This window comes from Vicugna pacos, chromosome 3, assembly GCF_048564905.1.
Source record: "Vicugna pacos chromosome 3, VicPac4, whole genome shotgun sequence".
NCBI lineage: Eukaryota > Metazoa > Chordata > Mammalia > Artiodactyla > Camelidae > Vicugna > Vicugna pacos.
In genome coordinates this window covers 120,584,530-120,608,986 of record NC_132989.1, presented here as the reverse complement: position 1 = coordinate 120,608,986, position 24,457 = coordinate 120,584,530, and the positions used below count along the sequence as shown (strand labels likewise).

At 49.3% G+C, this 24,457-nt stretch overlaps 2 protein-coding genes across 4 annotated transcripts in view; one reads left to right on the top strand and one right to left on the bottom strand.

The window, feature by feature from the left end:
* CCDC127 (coiled-coil domain containing 127) overlaps positions 1 to 3,437 on the bottom strand; it is a 7,466-nt gene extending 4,029 nt beyond the window's left edge. Inside the window, exons 1-2 of one of the 2 annotated variants that reach the window (XM_006198366.4) lie at positions 3,232 to 3,437; positions 2,241 to 2,371 (exon numbers count right to left, since the gene is read on the bottom strand). In XM_006198366.4, coding sequence (XP_006198428.1) covers positions 2,241 to 2,361 — 121 coding nt within the window. In that variant the 5' untranslated portion in view covers positions 2,362 to 2,371; positions 3,232 to 3,437. The other variant, XM_015251533.3, reaches the window with a different exon arrangement.
* SDHA (succinate dehydrogenase complex flavoprotein subunit A) lies at positions 3,387 to 24,457 on the top strand. Of its 2 annotated transcripts, none has more exons than XM_015251517.3 (15): positions 3,387 to 3,522; positions 7,910 to 7,996; positions 9,053 to 9,214; positions 10,964 to 11,107; positions 11,332 to 11,496; positions 12,511 to 12,659; positions 13,279 to 13,403; positions 14,841 to 15,009; positions 15,772 to 15,967; positions 16,548 to 16,719; positions 18,456 to 18,574; positions 19,706 to 19,817; positions 19,955 to 20,085; positions 21,750 to 21,863; positions 23,026 to 24,457. In XM_015251517.3, the coding sequence occupies exons 1-15, from the start codon at positions 3,460 to 3,462 to the stop codon at positions 23,110 to 23,112; spliced, it is 1,995 nt and encodes a 664-aa protein (XP_015107003.1). In that variant the 5' UTR covers positions 3,387 to 3,459; the 3' UTR covers positions 23,113 to 24,457. The 2 variants fall into 2 exon arrangements, with proteins under 2 accessions (XP_015107003.1, XP_015106997.1); XM_015251511.3 differs by having other exon boundaries at positions 3,391 to 3,522; positions 7,907 to 7,996.

The following is a 24,457-nucleotide window of genomic DNA, read 5'->3' as shown; positions in this document are numbered from 1 at the left end:
ACACTGATCGCCATATCACCCAAATCTGGGTGACAGCTGTGCTTCCTCAGGCACACCAGATCCACAGCATTAACTTAAGATGCCTGGTTTTCTTTAATTACCAGTAATCTTTAATGTTCCAACCACCTGGTCTTTGTTGACTGTTGAGCAAACTCCTACACATCCTGGCTCCTCCCCTCCCTCTTGGGAGTGGTCCCTCAGAGCATCTGAGAGGCTGCCTCCTCGGGCCTGAAGTCCTCAGAAAGTCTGCCCAATGAAACCACCCTCAACTTTCAGGCTGTGCATTTCTTTTCAGGCGATGATGGTAATCAGCACATTTGAGGTTCCGGCCTGCTTGTCGTTTTGAAATGATACTTTCTGTCCCTCAGAAGGGTTGAGGAATGTTGTACTTTTTCGTCTCGGTTATCTTGCTCAGGGTAATGTGATCAGAGAAAACTTCTAAACTTTGCATTCTTGTATGGATTCTCCAAAAATGTGTTATTACAAGGTTAAGAAATTATATGGAAGACATGAGGGTTAAGCAGCCCCCAGCACAGTCTGAAAGTCACAGCAGACAAATGGAGTGATAAATGCTACTCTCATCAGCCTCCACTTTCTCGGCTCCAACCTGTGGGAGCCACTCCACGCGCCACACAACAGAGGGGAGCTCTTGCTGGTCTTCCTCCCAAGTTTTCAGTTTCTCATACTCTTAAGTGCCAACCCAGAACCATGGGAGGTGATACGGGGTAGCAGAATATGCCACCCTCACTACATCTCTTTGGCATAAGGGTTACTTAAGACTGGTTATTTTCTAAGAAACAGCAGTCATGGGAGAAACTTGGAAAACCAAGCAGGCATTATCCTTTCGTAAGGAACACTTAAAGTTACAAGGGAGACCTCCATTTGTAAGGGTGTCTCCCTGGCTGAAGCAGGAAGAGGCTGACCAAATCTCTGGAAACTCTTACCAAAGGAGAAGGCTGCATAACCACCCCACCCTTGAATACTGCACTTTTTCTGGTCATCTCTGGTAACTAACTCTCCACCCCGAAACCCTCTTTTATCTTCAGTGGGGGATGGTATGCAGGGTGAGGGCTTACGCCCTTCTGGTGAGTTACTCAGTTTTCCTGGGTCTCTCCTACGTATACATGTTAACAACTTCTGTTTGATTTTCTCCTGTTAGTCTGTCTCATGTCAGTTTAATTCTTGCACCAGCCAGAAGAACTCAGAAGTGTAGAAAAAAATTTCTTTCTCCCTGACAGTAACAAAATATAAAACTAACTCCTGCACATCAGGATATTTATCGGGTGGCAGGGACATAAACTAAGAACTGGAATAATTACGACTGACTGGCGACTGGTAATTTCCCCAGAGTAGACAAAGTCAGTTCAAAGCAGAGTTTCTGGCCTGAGCAGAAGTTTCACAGAGGAAGCCTCCCGAAGACCAATTTCCTAAATATCACACAGACATCCAAAACAGCTTTTCTTTTCTGCCTGTTTTATTCTTCCTCATAGGTCCTCTTAGGGCAGCTGAAGCAAGGGAGCCCCTTCAAAGCAAAGACGCTGTAAAAGGGTGCAAGCAGTTACTCAACTCACTCCACATGAAATGCCTCCAAATGTCCTGTCTTATTTACCCCTCATAGTGCATGCAGATGACTGACAGTCAGAGTGGCCAAGGCTCAGAGGGCTAAGTACTATGCTAAGACACACATCTGTGATAAAACAAGGCTGTGCGCATGCATCTGTGTCAACAAAGACTGCTGTCCAAAACTCCAGTCACAGAAGGGTCAAGCCATCAGCTGCAGCAGCCGCTGACCTATAAGTTCAGCCTGAAAGGCATTTGGGACGAAGGCGTTCTGTGTTCTGGATGTATAGGACCCTGCACAGTTAAGACGCACAACTAAGGAAGAATCTCAGTGACCTTCCCTTCAGAGGTAAGCACTAAAATCATTAACTTGCGATACCTGGATTGTTTTGTGACAACTGGTAATCTTTTACCAAGAGGTACGCTTCCCAGCTGAAACATTCACCTGTATCCCAGCTCCTCCCCGGCATCTTCAGAGAGGTTCCTAAGAACTGTCTGAGAGGCTCCCTCCTGGGCTACACTCCTCAGTAAGACCCTGAATAAAACTCAACTTGCAGCTCTCACTTTGGGCATTCCCCTCACGACCCCAAGTCAACAGCTGTCAGGTTCCAAAGCCCAAGATGTTTCGGCTCCACACTTTCAGCCCAGAAAAGTGAAATGTCAGGAAAACCATGACTTACGAAAAGCAGCCAGCCCCAGCATTGGCACCAACAGGGCATAATTCCATCTGCTTCCATCACCACCATCAGCCCTGGAATTAGGCCGGATATTCCAATTTGGAGGGTTATTTAAGTTATTCATGGAGATACACCTTGAAGTAAATAGTAACATCATTAACCATACAAAATGAGTAAAATAACACTGGTCACAATTATGACATCTACATGGCTCATGAGTCCTTTTTCCCTTCCAAAATTTTTAGATCTAGGTATGTGCTGCACAGCACTGAGCCCTATGGGATTAAAAGGAGGAAAAAAACAAGATTTCAGGCAAAAGCCGCTCACAAACCGTGGTGGAGAGAGATGTGTCTCAAATAGCTGAAATACAAATAGAACAAGGCGAATATATGTAAAAGGAACCCAATTCAGCTTTTGAAAACTCTTAATGGGCTTTCCAATAAATACCTGTTAAACACCTAAAGACATAAAATTCTAAATGGCAATAAAGAAACGACCACAAAAAAAAGTTTCAGGACTTACTGTTAAGGAGCTTGTGGCGAGCACGGAATAAAAAACTCAGAGGATGAAAAGCACTAAAGCGTGGAACCCTAAGAGGGTAGGTCTGGGAGCAGCTTTCCTTCCCCTCGAACCCCATAAACTACAGGGTCCGCCCCCCCGACCCCGCAACCTACGGGGTCCTCCTCCGGAGACGCACAGTCCTAGAGCAGCGGAACCCGGCACGCACCGGGCGCCGCGCAGTTAACCCCCGAACGTCGGCCCCGGGGGCAGCCCGTCCAGACCTGCTCGGCACAGTAACTCCCGCTCCGTCCCGGAGAAAAAAGCGGGCGGAGACCACGTACCGGCGAGCACTGGTTCATTTCAAAAACTCCAGTAAACTCAACAAAAACCAAACACCGTGTGGACAGGAGGAGAAACCAGACGAGTCCGTGAAGACGCCTGACCCCCGATTCGGCCCGGCCCGCGGGCCCAGACCCCCGGGACGCCGACCTACCCCGAGCGGGGAGCTCCGGCCCTTGTCCCGGGCGCCGCCGTCTGCGGGTCGTCTCTGCGCAGGCGCGGCGTCGCCCGTTGACCCCGGGCGCGGTGACGTTAAGAACCCGGCGCTGCGATGTGCGCAGGCGCGCCGCTCCTCCCCCCTGCCCCGCGGCCAACCCCGCGTCGCGGCGACGTGCGCAGGCGCGGTCTGCGCGGGGCTGGCGGACAGCTGCGGAGAGCGGACATGTCGGGCGTACGCGCGGTGTCGCGGCTGTTGCGCGCCCAGCGCTTGGCGCTGAGCTCCGGGGTGAGTCGGCGCCGTGCGTGGGTGGGTGGGCGGGCGGGGCGGACGCCGGGTCCCGCGCCCCAGCCCGCGGCGGGGCGTGCTGAGGAAGGCCCGCCGACTCCGCGCGCGCCGGCCGGTCTGCGGCGCGGTGAAGGTCACGGCCCAGGACGCCGGTCCTCGGCGCGGCGGCCCGGCCGCGGTGGGCCGGGGCTGGGGTCCGAGCCGAGCCCGGCGCTGCGTTCGGGTCTTCCCTCTGGGGTTCGTGCGCTGACCCTGCGCACTGACCGCAAAGCCACAGGGGCGGGCGCGGGACGCGCGTGCTTTCCTGAGTCCTGGCTGCTGGACCGTGTTCCGTGCACTCCTGGCAGGTCTTCAGAGTCGACCCTTTAGGGTTCTGTTGAAGCACTGGACTTAGAGGGTTTAGTTATTTGGCTTTTTTACGTGAACTCGCCCAACCACCTAATTAGTAATTTAATTACAAAGTAAAGGACCTAATGGGAAACAAGGCTTTTAACAACGTTGATTTATGCTCGTAATTGTACCCACAATTTTCTCCTTTTTAAAATACAAGAATTAAAAGTTACGTTAAATGTGAGAAGGTTTAGTCAGACATCCCACCAACCTTTTAAATGCTGGTGCTTTTGAGACCCCAGATCTGGGGCTCAAAGACAGTGGTAGCAGGGGACCCGAAGCAGGAAATGGTCGGTAGGGTGCTTTTAGTCAGCCCAGCATGAGCAGACTTGTGAGTGGGCCCACTTGTCCGGTGAGAGGAGATTGGAGAAGAGCTGGCACGTCTGTCTTGACACAGACTGCACCCAGTGTTCCATGTTGCAGCCTGAGAGCTCCCCTCACCCACACCCGCCCTTTGTCAGTTTATGAAAATGTTGATCTAGGCTGGCCTGGAAGGAATTCAGCTCTGAGCTTTTAGCTGAGAGTGAGAGTGCAGTTCGAAGCAGGACTGGTTGGAGTGTAAGCCTCTCCTTTCCTATTGGCTTGGTTGAGCTAGCTGTTAGCGGCCAGCAATTCACTTCATTATCTCCTTGAATCGTCACCACCAACCCGGGCTCAGGTGCTTGTGAACATGGTGGCAAGCTAGCGTTTGCAAAACTGAACCACAGGTCAGGTCTACCAAAGAGATGGGCTTAAGTTTTTAAAGCCTCTTTATCTTGGTTAAGATAGCTGTGGAAATTGTTTCCATCTGTGGAAATGAATTCTGTCCCCAGGCAGTGTTTATTAGAGTTTAAGATTGGTGAGAACAAAAGCATCAAGTTAGCAGAAGGAAAAAAAGAAAGAAATTCTTATCTCCAGCTGAGGAATGTTCGCAGAGCGTTGTTGATGAGGGTAATTTGAATAAAGTCCACAGGAATTTTTTCTATATCTCATTTTGTTCAATTTTGTGGTGTTTCCATGTCATTTTATATTTATAACTGCTTTCCAGTTAAAAAGCTATCCAACCTATCGTGACTTTGTCTTTTTTGATTGTCCCAATGCACTGACAAAATTTGCAAACTATTCCAAAGTTGTTAAACCGAAAGGAAAAGTAAAACCAAGGACCTTAAATAGTAGTTGGCTAACTTCTCATTTCAGATGAGATTTTTCCATTTTCAATAAAATATTGTTCTAGAGTAAGCCAATTTCTTTTCTTTGTGTCATTCTGAATATGTTTTAATGGTGTATCTAGATTTACAGTATTTAGGCCACTGCAATAACCTTTTGTTTTGCTTCTTGGGACGTTACAATGCCACTAGCATTCAGTTCTGCATTCCATGTGATGTTTTTCCTGGTTGACTTGAAAAATTGTGGCTTAATTTGGGTACATAACCTGTATATTCATCTTAGTTTGGAGTCCCAGAGATTTTTCTCAAGGATCCCTAGTTAGTGGGGAAGTACAGGATCTGGAGCCAGCCAGTCAGACCCAGTCCAGACCCCTGTGCGCTGCAGAGACTTGGTTTCTCTGTGGGGTTAGTGAGGATTTTGTGAGGTAGCATGAGAAAGTTTTGTGTGGTGCTCCTCCTCTGTGCAGGGCTCACAGCCTGTGCTTAGTAACTGTGTGAACTTTATTTTAAACATCCCTATTTTTAGAATCTTTAAATTTTTAGTGAAAATAATTACACATAGTAGTTAAAAAAAAAAAGTCTGTGAGTACAGAAGGCTTTATACATGAAAAGGGCTAAGGCCACCTCCCTCCCCAGACTTGTTCCCCAGGGAAGCAGTGCTGAATTGTGTTGGTGTTGCCCTCAACTGTTTAACCTCCATTTCTCTAGCTAGTATGCAAGTGCGTTTTTATCCATTTTAGACACTGGTTTTTGCTGGTGAGTGAGGTTTTCGTTCACTTAACCCTTCCTACTGCCCACATCCTCAGTTCTCTCTAATGTAGTTATGCAACCTCTCGGATTCTTTACTGGCTGCTTTTGTAATTGTATAGGTTGTACTTACAAATTACCTCCTTGTTTGTGATTCATAGGTGTATTTTATTAGATGAGGACTCCCCACTTTGCAAGATGAGGGTATCAGTGTCTCTACTCTTAGCACTTTTTTCTCCCTTTTTCCTCCTAATTCAATTACCTGTACTTTTATGCTATTAAGAGCTCTGTGTCCTTTCAATTCTACCTTAGGTAGATTTCCACATTTTTCATGTTACCATCTTGAAAAATGTTTGATAGTTTCTCTTCAAAAAACATTAGACTAATAAGTGACACAAAATGAGTTTTATCTAAAGACAGATGTTGGATTTAAATTGGACTCTCCAAATTCTAAAATTTTTCCCCAAATTGGTTTTAGATGCAAAGAAGTATTGCCATTTTCCGCACAGAGTTAACGTGATAATTTGTTCAAGATTTCTTTACAGTAACTGCCACTTTTTAAGTTAGCTGTGTGTGTGGTGTTTGTGTCTGTCTTTATTCAACACGAATATTCTGGAAAGAAGAAGTAAATACCTAGGGAGTCTGTTTCTACTTTAATTTTCTTTGGTGTCACAAAGTGTGTCTTTCTTATTGGTGCTATTACCTATATTTATATTGTACTTTATGAAGTTTTCAAGAACAATTGTATTAAAATTCTTTCAGTGACTTAGTTTTTGTTAAAATATGGTTTTACCATATTTTATAATATTTAAAAATTAGAATAAAGCTGAAGAATATTTGTTCTTTTTAATTCATATCTGAAAGAAAAAAATTAAATTGATTTTGTTGGTAAAAAACAAATGTACTTAACATTGCTATTAGAGAATCAAGGATATCTCTCTTAACAGTTCAGATCTACTTAGAAGTCCAAAGAACTACGTTGTGATTGTAGCCATTAAAATAAACTCAAACATCTGTGTCAGCCACCACTCGGCCTCAGGGTTAGAGGGGCTGCCTCTGCCCCTCCTTACAGTGGCCAGGTCCTCCATCCCTGCCCGAGTCCTACATCTTGTCGGGATGTCTCTCCAGTTTAAAACACTCTGTTGAAGTTCATTTTTTGTTGGAAATTCTCCCTGTGACCCCAGCTTGCTTGTCCTGTAGTCATATCTGAAGGCATCTCCCATATCCCCTCTTGTCATTGTCGAATGTACTTATTTCCCAAAACTGTTCTGTATGGTATTTCTAAGACTCTGTCAGTAGTCTACAGTCAGCAGAAGGGAAAGACGTACTTTCTAAATTGCTGACATTCTTAGCACATGAAGAATGTTGCCTCTCATGCTGGGCTACGTTGGGGAAATGGTTACAGGATGGGGCATTGAAGATGGGACTTGGAGAGTTGCAGAGGTTGGCCAGGGACAGGTGTCCAGGTGTCCAGGCAGAGGGCAGCATAGGTCAGATGAGGGGTGTGGCTGAGCCTAGTGCCCACGTGGAGAGTGGTGAGGCAGGATGGGAAGCATCCCTGGGCCTGCGTCTTCACGTCTGCAATGAAGGGATGGTACCACTGGTGCCTCAGTGCCACCATGAGGAACAGAGCCTGCTCTGGAGCCTCCACCCCAATGCACTGCTGTATGCTGGTCCCAGGTCCCAGTGAGCTGCAAACCTCCTGGGGCACCAGTGTGAAGAGGGCTGTGATGGGTCCAGGAAAAGCATCTCACTGTTTGCAAAACTCCCACTTAGTCAGTAATACAGACATCCTTCCCATTCTCCACTAAATACCATGAATTGAGAAACTAACGTGAAAGTGTGCCTTTTTCCTTTCCCGAGTCAGTGAGCATCCTGTCTGGAAATATGCTTCATCTGGAAGGGCCTTGCCAGAGTGCTGGGTCCTCGCCTCCTGGGCCTACCTTTGCCTTACCCTTCAGGGTTAAGTGGAAGGTTCCAGGTGAGGTTTCTGGGTGAAGGGGAGCACCTGGGTGCATAGAAGGGTAATGACTTAGAAGGGAAGTTTTGATTACAAGTCCCTGTTCCTTGAAGACACTGAACACTCATCATCTGTGTTTCAGCAGCAGCCAGCAGCATTGCAGACAGGATCCCGCAGTTTCCACTTCACCATTGATGGCAATAAGAGGTCGTCTGCCAAAGTTTCAGATGCAGTAAGTTCATGGCTCTTTGTTCCATTATAAGTGATTTCTTGACTTTGTGGAGTGGTGTTGTATGCCAGTTTTTAATATATGTGAGTAATACACAGGTCTTACTTGAAATAAAAAATTCTCACTCTAATAATGCTTAAATTATTTTTAGTGTACAAATGCTTAATTTTAGCACTAATATAAACATAGGTGTTAACATTTTTGCTGTAGCTTTTATATATCTATAAACCAGGTTAAACTTTAAATCAAGTAAACAGAATGATGAAACAGACGTCAGATGAGTGGCATTTACTGGGGTGGATGGTGGCAGCCACGCTGCTCAGCTGAGCACTGTGTAGCCCCTTCGGCTCTTGAGTTCACTGGGCCCATCTGCTCTCTGTTGGAGGAACTGAAGTTTGCTTATGAGTTCTTTTCTCACAGTCTCACGATCGTTACTAAATGCTAGTTGTCACCTTCTCAGACGTAAACACAAAGTGGATCTGGAGTAGCCTTGTGTCCTGGGATCCTGGGTGGTCACCCAGGTGAACTGGGCTCTGCTTACCTAAGTGAAGACAACACTTCAGCATTTTCATGAGCAACTTGTGAATCACAGGCTGAGAATCATGGTCTGTACTACATTGTAAGTTTAGATTTGTATAAGCGTATGTATCTGGGTACAAACATAAAAAGAGAAGACAAGTGAAAATGATAATTGGAAAGAAAACCCATAGTTGAAACTGGTATTTTGACTTGTGGTGTTGCTTTCTTTGTGTCTGGTTGCTTGCCCTGGGTTTTTGGCATTTCAGCTAACGGTGAGTGTCCTAGCCCCGTGTGATGGGCTCTGTGCTGCTGATAGCTGTTTGGCGGCCCCGTTCAGGGTGAGTGTGAGGGTGTGTCCGCTGCCCACCTGCCATGACGGCTGTGCTGTGCTCAGTGTTCGGGCCCAGCACCGGGCGGGGCCCTCTGGGCATGGCAGTTGCCCTTGTGTTACTTCTTTCCCTTCAGGCTCTATCACCGCAGCCACAGTCTCTGTCTGGCCTTGTTGCACCAGTGACTGACAGGTCGATTTTTCTTTTCCAGATTTCTACGCAGTACCCAGTAGTGGATCATGAATTTGATGCAGTGGTGGTCGGCGCTGGAGGGGCTGGCCTACGAGCTGCATTTGGTCTTTCTGAGGCAGGGTTTAACACGGCCTGTGTTACGAAGCTCTTTCCTACCAGGTCACACACTGTCGCAGCCCAGGTAGGAGGAGGGCTCACTCCGTGCCTTCAGTGTCTGCACGGCGGCACTGCATGAATGGCACTCTGCCAGAGCAGCCTTCACCGCAGGCTGCTCTCACCGTGCTCCCTCTGCTCCTGGCACTCACTCGCCAGGTCTTGGGGTCTCTGTCCACACTGCCCCCAGCCCACTGCCAGCAGCCTTTTTGTCACATTTTTCTGCTCCAGTCACACCCCTGGTGCCTGCCCCCCGTGTGGTGTGATTTCCTTCCTTGCACCTCCCCGATCTGAACCAGCTTGCTATGGACTTGTCCGCAGCTGCCAGAACCCTCAGGGCAGCTCTTCAGGGTGGGCCTCCAGGGTACGGCTGGCGAGCTTTCATGGTGGCACAAAGGTGCAGCACAGAAAATGGTGGCCTTTGATGCTCTGAATTGAGGGCAGGAGTGAAGGCATGATGGGAAATCATGTGGTGATTTTATCATTTTGTTTTGTCACTCTAGACACCTTAGACAGGGCCTGGCGAGTGTACAGGTCGTGTTCTGTAGTCACGTTTGCCGTCTTTTCTTGTATTTGAACGCGTCTCCTCTTGGAGACGACAGAGGGTGTGGTGACTTTCTGGGAACAAGCGAAAGCCTCCCAGCCGTTACATCTGGTGCAGCTGTGTTCAGGGCCCAGCGGCATCCTTCAGGCACTCAGCTGCCCAGATACTTGTGGGGAAAAGCTCTGCTTTTTAAACTGAAGAATAAGTAATATATATCTTTGGGGAATTCATTGTCTGGAAGGAAAAAGGGACATAAACAGGTAATTTGGAATGATATTGCAAAACAATACAGCGTTCAGGTAGTGCAATATTAATAAAATCAAAAGAATGAGAAAAGGTGGCTTAACTTGAGTGCTGGTTCTTGAGAAAAGGTTTGAATGGAGGAAGGATGGCAGCATTTATGCAGGTGCCCGGGCCACATGTTTCTGCATTATTTTAAACCAGCTGTCTACTGCTGCTGCTCTGAAACTGAAGATTTTCATCAGGATTGTGTTTGGGTTTGCAGTTGGAGGCGGGAGGGAGGAAGTAACTTGATGGCTCCTGTAGTGTGTCTGTGCTGGGTTCCTTGCTCTGTGCCAGTGCGAAGAGAGAACATGAGGAATCAGGCAGTGCTCAGGGCGAGGTTCTGCTTGACTCAGAAGTTCTGAGTGAATAACAATTGGGAAAAAGAGGGAAGTTAGAAAACATGCCTCTACTTGAGAAAAAGAGAGAGAGGAGTAACTTGGTTTTAAGGTGTGGGGGGTGGGTAACGTTTGTCCCTTTGTCCCTGTCTGTGATCTGTGTGACTGAGGGACGTGCAGTGGGGGTCGGCGGGGAGGCACAGCAGAAGGAAGTGGGGGTTTACCAGCTCCCTTGGCAGGAGGCACTTCTGTCTTTAACACTTGCCTGTAATACCCATTGGGAACGCTTGTCACAACATTATTGGGTACAGGTGGCGTGTCTGTTTTACATGTGGGCTTGGGAGTAGGAAGTCTTGTCTGAGGAATCTTGGTGACCCTCCAGGAGCTCCCCAAGGAGCTGAGCACCACACCCTACCACAAATGAGGCACCGAGGCTGGGGGCTTCCAGAGCTGGGCCCCGTCTCTAGGTTGGCAGGGAAGGGACGCCCGTCGAAGTCTGCCAGGTCGTGAGACCTCTTTCCTGAGCCTGGTCCCAGGGCAGAAGGTGGTAGGGAGGTGGGCCTGGAAGGTGCTGCTGGGTTCCTGTGAGGCTCACGGCGGCTCCTTCCTCCAGGGGGGCATCAACGCTGCCCTGGGGAACATGGAGGAGGACAACTGGAGGTGGCACTTCTATGACACTGTGAAGGGCTCCGACTGGCTGGGGGACCAGGATGCCATCCACTACATGACGGAGCAGGCCCCCGCCTCCGTGGTGGAGGTAAGGTCTCGCCGCTGTCCAATGCCCAAGGGATCGTGGCGGGAGCAGTCAGCCGGAGGGATGGCGGTGAGCTGCTGTCATGGGAAATCTTCTTTCTTGGTGCTGACGTCTTCATAGAATGTGTTCATTTGGGTCTGCAGATTAGTGTTGAAGTCCTAGTGTAACTTAGCCATGAGCGTCTTGACCCCTTTAAGATACTAGGTGTTTGTTTCTGTGTTTCTCAGCTGGAGAACTACGGCATGCCGTTCAGCAGAACTGAGGATGGGAGAATCTACCAGCGCGCCTTTGGAGGACAGAGCCTGAAGTTCGGGAAAGGCGGGCAGGCCCATCGGTGCTGCTGTGTGGCTGACCGCACTGGCCACTCACTGCTGCACACGTTGTATGGAAGGGTGAGGAGCCCTGGGTGCTCGGGGGGGAGACGTGGCCAGGCAGGCCAGGCCCATGGTGACAGGCTGGAAGCAGGCCACCCTGGGGATGGGTCAGCCTGTCAGCCCACAGATCACTTAAAAAGTAGCAGAGTAACTTTGTCATTGTTAACTTGGAAGTATCTGTTTTAGAAAATTCAATTGATAATCATTCATACCAGGTTTGGACTTGGGGTCTGTCACACTGAAAGTGTGAGAACAGAGTGTAAGTATTTTGAGGCTCTTTTCCCACCTCCGAGTTCCTCAGCTGATTGATTTGTTTTAATATTTAACTGTTAATACTGGCCTGTGACTTGAGGGACAGTAGTCACTGGTTAATCAGGGCCAGCGTTGCTAAATAATCAATATTCTGAATAATACTGTTTTAGCACAGTCAGACAGTCCTGAATTCTCATTCTCCAGCCAGGACAGATCATTGATTTGCAAGTGCTGAGACACTGGCCTCCATGGCTGAGTGTTGGCAGTTGTGTAGCAGGATCTGCCCATCCCTGGGAATCATGTGTCACTTGTAGGGCTGGTGGCTTGACGGCCGCCCTGTCCATTAAACTGAGGCTGTCAGATTCTGAGCCTGGTGCCAGGGCACTGCTCAGGTTGACTCTCCTGCTGTGTGGAGATGAGCTCAATGTTTCGTTTCCTTGGCCTAAGTGGCCACGTGGCAGCACACCCCCATGGTACAGGCTGGTCCAAGTCGAGGCCCTGTGGTCTGAGGGGAGCTCAGTGCTGCAGGTGGCGCCGCTCCGGGTTGTGTAGAGCTGAGAGCTGTGTCCATGTTGTGGCATCCTCTTCTGGGGTGCATCGTTTGTGTGGCGGCACCGTCACATGATGGCTTTGGCACAGTCATCCATGGGCTACCGTCTGCACCTCTTTCCAGCCTGGTGCTCCCTGAGGGTTTGCCTGCACCAGATCCAGTCTCTAGCCTGTTGGCTTTGACAATGTGATTGCAAATGCCAGATCCCTTACTTTCTCCCCCTTTCTCAGTCTCTGCGATACGATACCAGCTATTTTGTGGAGTATTTTGCCTTGGATCTCCTGATGGAAGATGGGGAGTGTCGTGGAGTTATTGCCCTGTGCATAGAGGACGGGTCCATCCACCGCATCAGAGCAAAGAACACTGTTGTGGCCACGGGGTAGGGATCTGCTTTTGCTGTGTTTAGTTTCTTCACTGTGGTGAAATAGAGGCGTCACGGGGTCCTGGCTGAGGCGCAGGCTGCGACTTTACCCAGTGAAGGCAGTCGCTTTGCCAGCCCAGGGGCGACACCAGCACTTGCCTCAGGTGGCGGGCAGGTGTCCTCAGCTCACAGCTGGGGGACCCCTGAGGAAATAGGCCTGGAGGGTCATGTGATGTTTTCTGGAATAACATCTTTTTTGCTTTAATGGATGCTGTGTTTATACTGATTTCTGGGTAGATAAGTGGTGTTCATTCACATGAGGAAAGTAAGTAAATTCCATCTCATCCGCGATCAGTCTGTTGTTTTAACCCTTTTAAGTAGTGAACTCCTAAGTGGTTTTTAATTTGATTAGGAAAGTAACATTAGCTTATCAGGGAAATTCACACAGCATGAAAGTGCCCTAAAGTACAGTGACAGCGCCGCCTCTGCCCCAGGCTACCTTCCGGCACCCTGGCACCCTGTGCGGTCGGCACCCACAGAGGCGCTGCCTGGGCTGCTCCGTCTGCCCAGGGTCGTGAGAAGGGAGGTCCTGACGGGACGCTGTGCAGTCAGCTCTGCTGGTCCATCTGTTTTCCAGAGGCTACGGGCGCACCTACTTCAGCTGCACGTCTGCCCACACCAGCACCGGGGATGGCACTGCCATGATCACCAGGGCAGGCCTTCCCTGCCAGGACCTGGAGTTCGTTCAGTTCCACCCCACAGGTAGGGCAGGGCAGGGCTCTCTGTCCTTGGAGCACTCAGTCAGTGCCTGCAGTAGCTCCTCTGTGGTTCGTGCAATGCTGCTTTCTGGATCTCAGACCCTGATTGAGACTTGCTCAAGGAGGCTCGGCCCTGTCTCCCCCAAGGCAGTGGAGGTCACCGTTTTACCTCTGCACCCTGTCTTGGCGCGCTTACCCAGCCAGGAAGCGGTGGTTGTCCAGTGTCATCCTCCTCTGCTAGGGGGCGGGGATGGGTCTGCCTCGTGTCCTGCATCCCTTGGTGCCCAGCCCGTGGTCAGACCTCAGGCAGTAGAGAATGGTGCAGACTGCAGCTTGCAGAAGGGTGTCCATCAGGCTGCTGTGGGGAGAGTGTGATGGGGGTCCCTGGGCTGTGGACGAGTGCGGGGACCAGCGTGTGTGGGAGGGGAGGCTGAGGGGGTGGTTGGCAAATCCTGTCCTGAGCTTTCTGGGTTTTCTGACCTGTCCACGGAGGAGCTGCCACTGCGCCGAGGAACCAGGTCTGTTTTTCTCTGTGCTCCATCAGTATGTTCTTTCTGAACCCTGGCAGAGATAAGAAGTAAAAAATGTATTATGTGTTCATCTTATTGCTATTTTTAACCAACAAAATGAGGCTTCTGAGTTCTCTTTATAGTTAGAACTCCAATTCTTTTGCTTCCTTTTCAACATGTCAGAAGTAAACCACTGGAAAAAACACCATCGAAACCAGGAAAACTGGAAGATGAGATGCAGGAATTTGCATCTAATTCTAAAAGCACAGTGACCTTTTGTGCACTGCTTAACGTGCCAGCCCTTCCAGCTGCACTGATGGATGTGTTAACATCCCACACTGGGCGTCCTTGTCCTCGTTGTACTGGGCGACAGTCCAGATAGGGCACAGATCCCCCCCACCCCCACCCATTGGCAGACGTGGATTTGGGCTCTTCCCTTCCTAGCGTCGTTTTGGTGGGCTCATCTCTGAAGATGGGAGCCGTCCTGCTGGGACTGTTGTGAGGCATAGCTCTCGCACAGCAGGTGCGGCCTGAGGGCAGTGCAGCAGCTGCTGCCTCGTCATCTTGTTACTTTAGAGGCCAGCTTTCCAAGATCCCTAGTCACCACAGTTCCATGGTGCAAAAGGATGTTCACAAATTAACACAAAAGCTGAGGCATTTAACATACACTTCGTCGTGTTGAGAGTTTAGAACACAGCTGTAATTGGGGTATCGGGCAGAGCTGTGTTGTCCACGCAGCTGACCTTTCTGCGACTTGGTCGTTGCTTGTCGTTGCCAAAGTGTCATGAGTGTCATGCCCTTTGTACACCCTTTCCTCTCTCCCTCCAAATGTCCTCTCTACCCCCAAAATGTCTTGGGGAAAATATTTGCATTTGAGATGTAGACCCAGCGATTGTCGGGTCATAAATGTTTGATCAGCTCGTTCCTTGCAGGCATATACGGTGCTGGCTGTCTCATCACGGAAGGGTGCCGTGGAGAGGGCGGCATCCTCATTAACAGTCAAGGCGAAAGGTTCATGGAGCGGTACGCCCCCGTCGCAAAGGACCTGGCATCCAGGGACGTTGTGTCCCGGTCCATGACTCTGGAAATCCGTGAAGGAAGGTCTGTCCTCAGAGGGCGTGCACCCCCTGCCCTGATAGCTGTGGTTCGTGTCTGCCTGTCAGCGTGAGCTGGGTGGCTTCTGTGTGAGTGTCGGCCCCCCGCCTGCCCCAGGGCACGTGTGTACTTACCTCTGACTGCCTGGCAGTTTATGATCTCTCTCTGTGTTTTGAGACATCTGGCCAGTTTGCTGTAAGTCTTTCTCAAATCCGTGGAACATAGTTTGTGTGAATGAGTGTGTGACAGGGGCAGAGACTTAGTTGGGGGCAAAGACATACCCCCAACCTGAGGTTAGTGTGTGAGCCTCAAACAGCGTGTTGATTTAACCCCCAGACAGTTGGGGCCCTCAGGGTGGGTGGGCTGTTCTTCAGTAAAGCAGCCTGAGGCGTCAGTGCTCTGCACTGTGCCCACTGGTTAAATGCCTGGAGATGTGGCCTCTAGAGGTTTGACATTTGTGCACAAGGAGTGAGAAGTCAGATGGCTCCTTGGAGCTTTGGCGTGAAAGGATGTTGTAATGCACTCACCAAGGAGAGCGTGGCAAGTTGTGACCTCCCGACACTTGGGTGAGCTGTTCAGGGCAGGCTGTCCATGGTGTTCACGGATGCGTCCAGCACCTGGAGTCCACCCTGGTATGTGATGGGAGCCGAGAAGAGGTGCCATGTAAAGGTGGCCTTGGTGAAGAGGACATTTTCTCTGGGACCGAAGAACATGGAGCCTCCTGGATTGCTACTCCTGGCCTCATGCTGTGATGTCCTTTATCCCCAGAGGCTGTGGCCCTGAGAAGGACCACGTCTACCTGCAGCTGCATCACCTGCCCCCAGAGCAGCTGGCAATGCGCCTGCCTGGCATCTCAGAAACGGCCATGATCTTCGCAGGCGTGGATGTCACCAAGGAGCCGATCCCCGTGCTCCCCACCGTGCACTATAACATGGGCGGCATCCCCACGAACTACAAGGGGCAGGTGATGGCCAAGAGTCCCCTGCAGGCCCTCGCAGATGCCTTCCCGCAGGGTCCTGGGTGGTTGGGCGGGGGCTGTGGTCACAGTCTAATTCCTGCATTCATTTCTTGATTAACTGTGAACAGTTTATAATCTCTGCTTAATGAACTGTCACAGACACAAGGTCACGTGCAGTTTTTCCAGTGTGTAATTACATTTTCCTGCGTGGTTGCATGTTGTAAATGGTGAACTGTGTACTCCTTACAGTCAATACCTTTGTGTGACCTGTGGTTGACAGAGCTTTCTTGCCGTTTTGCTTGAGTCCCTCAGTGGGCGAGGTGGGAGGGAATTGCTGGAGGGGTCTGAATCACCACCCCAGGCATCTGCCTCCACCTAATTATTCCTCCACCCGCCGTGCACCCCTCCTCTGAGTCCACAGTGGGGGTGTGGACCTCTGACCTTGGCTCAGGGTGGGAGGAGGCTGGATGATGCTGGTAGGGTTCCCTGCAGGTGGGGCGGGCCCAGTCTTGACCTCTCTCCTTTCTCCCACCCCTCGTAGGGAGGGGGCATGCAGACCACGCTCCATAACCTTAGTCTTTCGCAGGTTCTGAAGCACGTGAATGGCCAAGATCAGATCGTGCCAGGCCTATACGCGTGTGGGGAGGCCGCCTGCGCCTCTGTGCATGGCGCCAACCGTCTGGGGGCCAACTCACTCCTAGACCTGGTGGTCTTTGGCCGAGCGTGCGCCCTGAGCATCGCAGAGTCCTGCAGACCCGGTATGTGCTGCCTCCAGTAGCCTGGCTGTTCCAGGAAGCAAGAGGTTACAGTCTCGACTGTGATTGGAAATCTGCTTTGTGGTCATACAGCGTGGGTCTGGATTTTTCCCCTGGAAGTGAGGAAACAGGGATTCCGAGACTTTTGTGGTGATAGACTTGAGACTAGACACAGGCTACGTGGGACAATTAGGAGAGTAACCACTTTTTTCAGTCAGGTTTTTTGCAGTCATTATTACCTGCTCAGGAAAGTCACTACTGGAAAATTGTTATTTCGAGGGGGTTTATCACGTTACTTGCCTGGTATGAATTACCTCCAAAGAAATGTTTTAAATGGTAGGTATAAATGAACGTACTTACAGAAAGTTAGTAAAATAATAAAAAAAGAATAATCTGTTGGAAGAAAAGGGATGGGTTAATGCAAACAGTAGAAGCCTGGGTCACGGCTCTGCCTTTTCTCTGAGGGAGTGGACTCCGCCAGTGATTCTCTTCTCGTGGCAACTAAATAATTTGCCAAGGAAAAACATACTACGTGTTGGTCTGACGCCAACCCTGGTGCTCATGGCTAGTCTCTCAGAGCAGAGCAGGAAATTAGAGGTTCCCTTTCACTGACAGTGAGAAAAAGGAAGTTTTGTAAGAATGCTTTACACTTTTCTATCTGAAAAACCAGTGCACACTTTAAAAAATTTTATGGAACTCAGCAGTAAAAAGGAGCAAACTACCCACACGTGCAGTAACACGGATGCATCTCCCGTGTGCCAGGCGGTGTGATCCCGAATCAGGAGGCCACACGTGTGTGGCTCTGTCTGTGTGGCGTCCTGGAGAAGGGGAGCGAGGGCAGGAGCCAGGGGGCGGTCAGCAGGGCTGGGGCCGCATGTGGTGGGGCTTATGCAGCTCTGCTTGTCAGAACCAGCAAGCTGCTCTAAAAGTGATACCATGCTTTAGTTACACTTTAATTTCTAAAAAAAAGAAAAATGTTTGTACCATAAATTTTCCGAAAACATGCGTATTTTAAACATTAAGATGCATAAACTGTGTTCTGTGCTCTGATGTTGGCGGTTACAAGAGTCTAGACATGCGTTAAAATTTATGGAACTGTGCACCTAAGGAAAAACTCAGTTTTATGGAATGTTCATTTTTAAAACATTAAAAATAAGAGCTCAGGCAGGGCTTGGCCTTGGAGGCCTTTGTTTCACACTGACATGTTTTCTTCTGCAAAAAATAAATCTAAAAACATGCCATCCCAAAGTAAGTTTAAAACCCTCAAAACGTTCATCCTTTTAGAAAGGCGAGAATAGCAAACCTGGAGGTTTGGGTAAGAGCTGGTTCAGGGCAAGGATCAGCAGGAGGCTGTTAAACACCTCCAGCCAGTGAACCCCCCCCCCCACCTCCAAGTCTGAGAACTGCTGTTCTGGATAACAGAGCCGCGGTGTAAGGGCTGTTTGCATAAATCTAACTTCCGCCTTAGGAGATGGTTTCTGTTTTGCTTATTCAGAGGTTACCTATTGGACACCTACTTTTTGCCAGAAATTTTGTCTTTTTGTTACTTTTTGGTCCCAGGTTAGTAGCTACCTCCTCAGGAATAGGCTGATCTAGTGGAGGGTTAGCTCAGGTTATGTGTGCGTTTCCCAGACTCCCTGGAAGGGTGTAATACACATTTGATGTCATGGAAAATCCATCTGGGTTTTCTCAGTGTTTTACAGAGGTTAAATTCTGGCTTTTTTTTTTTTTTCTTTAAGGAGATAAGGTTCCCTCGATTAAACCGAATGCTGGGGAAGAATCTGTCATGAATCTTGACAAATTGAGATTTGCTAATGGAAGCATAAGAACATCGGAACTGCGACTCAACATGCAGAAGGTAGGAGCCTGGACACTCTGGAGCGGCTCAGGCCTGAGCAAGAGAGAAGTGCGTGTGTTCCGCACTGAAGGCTGGGGGTGGCAGCTCTGGTGTCAGCACTCAGTCTCCTCTCAGATGCACCCGGGTGCTCGGTGCAGCTGCCCTCCTCACACCACCTCTGGCCATCATTCTGTGTCCCAGCCTGAGAAGGGACAGGGGAAAGTCCGGGAAGCTCAGTTCCCAGCTGGGAGCGTCCCCAAGCACAGCGTGTCTCATCTCTGAGGAGCTATCCAGCAGCTCTGGAACTGTCCTCAGACTGGGCCTGTGGATGCCTCTGAATAAATTCAAGGGGTAGCATGGGAACATGCAGAGGCCGTGGTCTGTACACTGAGTTACTGCCTCCTAGGTCAGCACGTGTGGTGGGGCGACCTGTGTTCTGATCACATGTGATCATGGGGCCAGTCTCAGTTTTAGTTCATTTCAACTTAAGCATACATACCTGTGGTTAGTGGCTGCTGCACCAGGTAACAGGTTTAGGTTAATTGAGAACATGTAAATCAGCTAGGAATCAATAAAGTTCTTTTAATATAGGGATTCTTGGGCTGTGAATGAGGTATCTGTCCACCTGAAATTATTTGCAAGGATTTCTGTATGGGGGTATTTTCTGGAAAGAAGCCCCTCACTTTAGTTTCATTCTGAGAGGGTTCCAGTGGCCCTGACACACAGACACCGAAAGGGAAAAGGTGCTTCAGGCTATTCTCGTAGGGCTGTGTGGTTCTGTCTTCAGATGAGGCTGGGCTTCAGAGAGGCCTCATGCGATGTAAGGAAGGTAGCAGGAGTGAAGCAACAGAAGCCTGGGTAAAGGGAGTCGAAAGGTACAAACCTCCAGACAAATGTAACTGCATCCTGGGGATGTCAGGTGACATGAGTAATGTCACTGTACTGTGCATTTGGAATTTGCTTGGAGGGTACATTTTTAAAGTTCTCATGAACAAGCAAACTTCGTTTTAAAATTCAGAGTAACAAACTCATAGTCTGAATTTCCTAGATTTTCTGTTTACATAAATATTTTACAGAAAATGAAATGCATCAAAAAAAAAAAAAAACACTAAAGATTCCTGGCGTGGCTTTTCCTGATACTTTGTGTTGCAGTCGATGCAGAGCCATGCTGCAGTGTTCCGTGTTGGGAGCGTGCTGCAGGAGGGCTGTGAGAAGATCAGCCAGCTCTACCGCGACCTGCAGCACCTGAGGACATTTGACCGGGGTGAGTGTTCCAGGACCCTGTTCATACTCACTGTTGCTGCTTGTCCATGGCGGGCTGTTGTCAGGCCCAGCTCGTCCCATTTAGTCGAGTGACCCCTGGCTGGACCCTGTTGTCTGACGGGTGCCTTGTGTCCATAGGAATGGTTTGGAACACTGACCTGGTGGAGACCCTGGAGCTGCAGAACCTGATGCTCTGTGCCCTGCAGACCATTTACGGAGCAGAGGCCCGGAAGGAGTCACGGGGCGCTCATGCCAGGGAGGATTTCAAGGTGCGCCGTCATGTGCACCCCTGTCCCCCCAACTTTGTCGCTCAGCCCCTGACCCTGCACTCTGCGTTTCATTTCTCTGCACTTCCTCTGTTTTTCCCAAGAGTAAATTGAGAAGAATGCTTTTTCTCTTCTAATGACTCAGTTCAGTGCTAGTGTGACCTTTTTCTTGCTCTGGATCAGTGTCTGCTGCTGCCGACGGTGGCGTCCCCAAGCCTCACTAGAGCAGGTGTTAGTGCACAGCAGGTGCTGTTGCCTGAATGTGCTCACATGCTGACTAGAAACGATGAGTAAATCATTGGTTCACACCTGCCCTCTGGTTTGGGAGAGGGATTATAGAGCCTCATCTTGGGTCACTGTTTTTTTTAATGAACTGATTTTTATGCAGAGCTCACATGTCAGATTCTGCAGAAAAGAGCTCTCGGCATGGGGTAATGGAAGAGGGTGTTTGGGGGCCGGTTGGGTTAAGGATGGAGCACATGTGCTGGACCTTAGCTCCTTTCCCTACAATGGACACACAGGCTTTGGTCCAGGACAGTGTTTGGGTGGCCCAGCTGGAGGCCAAGCAGGAAGAACTAGGTTTTGATCCCCTGTGAGACTTAGTGATCCCGTGATGATTGGGGCGGAATTAGGTTTGCCGTGTGCGCAGTTAGAGGAGGAGGTTAGTGAGCACACCCGTCTGCACAAAGGACAGAAGCCTCTCCCCGAGGCCTGGGGTTGGTGGTTCATGTGGCTGAGACGTGACAGCGGACATGCAAGGGGAACATGCTTGCCCTGGGAGGGCTCGTCCCCCACAGGCACAGGTGTAGAGTAGGCAAGTGTGCCCTGCGCCACGTGGTAAGATTAGCCAAGGGGGTGGGTGTTTTGGGTTTCATGTGAAGAGGCTCTTGTGTCTTATCTGTTACCCTGAGTGAGCAAGATATTCTTTACTAGCGTTCAGCTTCTCTTTAAAAGTTTTTGAAAAATTTAATGTGAATGCCAAAACTACATAAAAATAAAAAAGTCTTAAAGAAAAGTTGAACTCTCCAAGAGTACAGAGCAAAAGACAGGAAAAATATTTGCACTTTTTAGTGTATAAAAGACCAATTTAATTGCAACATCTGTCCAGTAGCCATAGGCAGAAAACGCAGAAGCGGGTTTCTGCTCCTCGCTGTGCTGCAGGCCTGCGGCACAGCTGTGTGGCTCGGAGGCCTGACCTGTTGGAAATGGAGTGAATGAGGGGTGGGGGCCCCAGGCTGGGCCAGCACAGAGGGAGGGGCTTGTCAGTGTGTCTGGAGGACCGACAGCTCATCAGAAAGGGCCCATCGGTAGGTCTACAACGCTGACCGCTGGCCAAAGGATCCCAAGTCTCATTCCCATCCCTGCGTGTGGTGCTGGGCGACGTGTTCTTGCTGTGTACTCTTCCAGGTCAGACCTGCACACGCAGTTTCAGTGGGAATTGTAGCAGGGACGCAGGTTGGAAATGGACCGGGAAGGTCCTGGCTCTCTGAACAAGGTCTGCGTTGGCGGTGGGGCCCCCCCTGCTGAGTGGGGTCTGGAGGATTGACGTCAGATCTCTCTGATGAGTTTGCCATGTTTTCTGGTTTTACTGCTCTGTAGAGGAATGAGTTTGGACATGGTGGCGGGTGGCGTTCTCTGAAATGAACTTGCTTTCTCTGCGGCCTTAGGAGCGGGTTGATGAGTACGATTACTCCAAGCCCATCCAGGGGCAGCAGCAGAAGCCGTTTGAGCAGCACTGGAGGAAGCACACGCTTTCGTACGTTGACATCAAGACAGGGAAGGTACGTGTTGTGCGGTTGAGCATTTGGTAAACTGGGAGAAGCAGCGTGGATTTAAATGGACTGTTGGCAGATTTGAGACACCACAGAAGACACTATCAGTCAGGCTTCTGCCTGGAAACAGAGCCCAGCACAGGTGGTCAGAAGGGTGCTCCCACAGTACTGGTGCTGGGCAGGTAAGCGCCCGAGGCCTGTGGTGGGGCAGAGGTGGTGGTTCTGAGCCTGGTGGACAGGGACAGACAGGAGGACCCCCTCCCCTCCTGTCCCTTTGGCAGGCCATCTGGAAGCAGCCTCAGGGGAGCCCAGGCAACGCCGTGCAGCCTCAGCTTCCCCTGGGCAGGAAGGGGCGGGGCACCGGGGTCTGGAGACAACCATCCCAGATGCAGTGGCCCTCAGTCGGTCTTCGTCAAAGCATAACGCATCCTTTTGGCATTTCTGCTAGGCATTAAGATTCAGAAATAATTACGGTATTAAGTGTTTATGCCCTTAAGCTTTCCAGAACTTGTAAAGGATAGTCTTAATCTTTTTTGGGATCTATAGCAGTTACCTTGTGCCGTGTCCTCATCACTTCCACAGAGTGCCTGGTGTGTATTTAATCAGGCGGCGGCAATTTTTTAATTTTTCATGTGGGCTGTTTTCTGGCAGTGTCTAGAGTCAGAGTTCCCTCTTAGTACAAGCCAATTTTTGTAACATTGGGGTTTTTTTCTGATTGTAAAAAATACACGTTCAGTTTAGAAAATATAGATAGAAAGAATAAAGTTAACGTTTCTAAGCTCACCAGAGATGCTTTATTATCATTTTGAAATATTTTCTTCAAATTTTGTGTGTATATAAACTTTGATTAGAAGTAGAAAAAGCTGCAGACAGTTTACACAGACTCACAGGATGACAGTGGACATGGGGCTCCTACTTCTTGAGCATTTTCAGTGTCAGTGTCAGAGCACTGGCAGCTCGGTGCACTGTAATTATAAATTATGTGTCCACCACGTGGATTCATAGTCCTGAGTTTGTGGTTGAGAAACACTCCAGTGAATGCCTTTGTGTTTAAGTTCCTGAAGGCTTGTCTGCAAATCTGCTTTTATGGTTGATTTTCCTCAGGCACACAAGGGAGTGTGCTGTTTGTGCATTTTTGTGCGCTGACTCACCACCAGCTCTTCTTCTGTAGGTCTCGCTGGAATACAGACCTGTCATCGACAGAACGTTGAACGAGGCTGACTGCGCCACTGTTCCCCCAGCCATCCGCTCCTACTGAGGAGACTGGAGTACCCCGCTCTTGCAATTATGTGTAACAGCTCACACCCGTGTTCGTGTCGTGACCGCCGCCTTCAGCTGAGGACGCATCCGAGGGAGACTGCCTGCAGTGACCAACAGCCAGGAGTGTTCCACTTGTCTTTATCCCTGCTTCATTCTTGGAAAGTAATCAAACTGGGCACGATTCTTAAATGAAGCGAAAGTTACAAACTTGCTTTTACTTCCAAGCTCATTTATAATCTTACACTGTTTGACTTGAGGCATATTTGTTGACCTGAAATATGTGCCTGTCTTTTTATTCTGTCACATCAAAGTCCAGAAATTTTGTTGTAGTATATGTTTGAGTAGAAATGAATTTTGGTGCCTGACAGCAAATGCAGAAAACAGACACTTCCTCCTTGTTCTTAGCATATGGTTTGATAGGTGAACATGTGTCCTGAAGTATTTAAATGACCAAATACTAATGGAAGCTGATGTGGCTGTGAATGGATTTCTTCCTTTTCCCACTTCTGTGCAGATGCTGCTTGGGGCCACCTTCCAGGTTGTTGTCTTGGGGCAGTTTTTGTAGAATCCAGTCCTAGGCAGTCAGGTTCATTCGTTTCAGATTCTATTTTTCAAGTTTAAAGGTTGCCTTTAAGATTTTCAGTTTGTAAATATGTTAAGTGTTTACATGATTCCAAGGCCTGTGTGTTCAGAGCTCACCTCCTTAGTTGTCCCCCCTGCTCCCCACTCCCCTCCATGGCCCCCACTGTGTTTTTTCTTTCTAGTTAGTGTCCTGAGGAAGAAGAAAGGAAATACATGTTTGTATTAATTAGTAAACTGCTCTGCCCCTTGCCTGCACATTTGGGGTCCTTCCTCATCAGCCGATCTTCCTCCCTTCTCCTTTTGGCTGCTTCGTGCTCCACTGCACGAGTGTTCTGTCCTCTAGCAGGACATTTGTGTTGTTGCCTCAGTGAGTAATTGTGTGGAGTCGTTTTCTTTGCCAGTTTCTCAGAGGGGGAGTCCTAGAAGTAGGATCCCTGGGTCAGAGGGCAAGTACACTTGTTTTGTGAGATGCTGCAGAATTCTCTTCCGTAGGGGCTGTGAAGTTCTGCGTTGCCACCAGTAGTGCCCGAGTCCCTGTTTCCCACAGCTCTGCAGAGAAAGTGTGGTGGTAAACTTCTACCATCCAAACTGTAAAGACTACATCTGATTGAAATAGGTTGAATATATTAAAAGCTGGATTCATAATGGTAATTTTAAAAAACCAGAACCAAACAGGAATGTAATGAATGACTCTCGGAAGTAACTAGGGCACTGACTGCTAACACTGACAATGGACAATTAAAGGAAAATGATGAAATGAC

What these genes read in the sequence shown, in the direction of transcription:
- SDHA (XM_015251511.3), top strand. Translation starts at nt 3,460, where the DNA reads ATGTCGGGCGTACGCGCGGTGTCGCGGCTGTTGCGCGCCCAGCGCTTG. An exon ending in AACACTGTTGTGGCCACGGG is followed by an intron (nt 12,660 to 13,278) that starts GTAGGGATCTGC and finishes TCTGTTTTCCAG; the next exon opens with AGGCTACGGGCGCACCTACT. An exon ending in CTGGAAATCCGTGAAGGAAG is followed by an intron (nt 15,010 to 15,771) that starts GTCTGTCCTCAG and finishes CTTTATCCCCAG; the next exon opens with AGGCTGTGGCCCTGAGAAGG.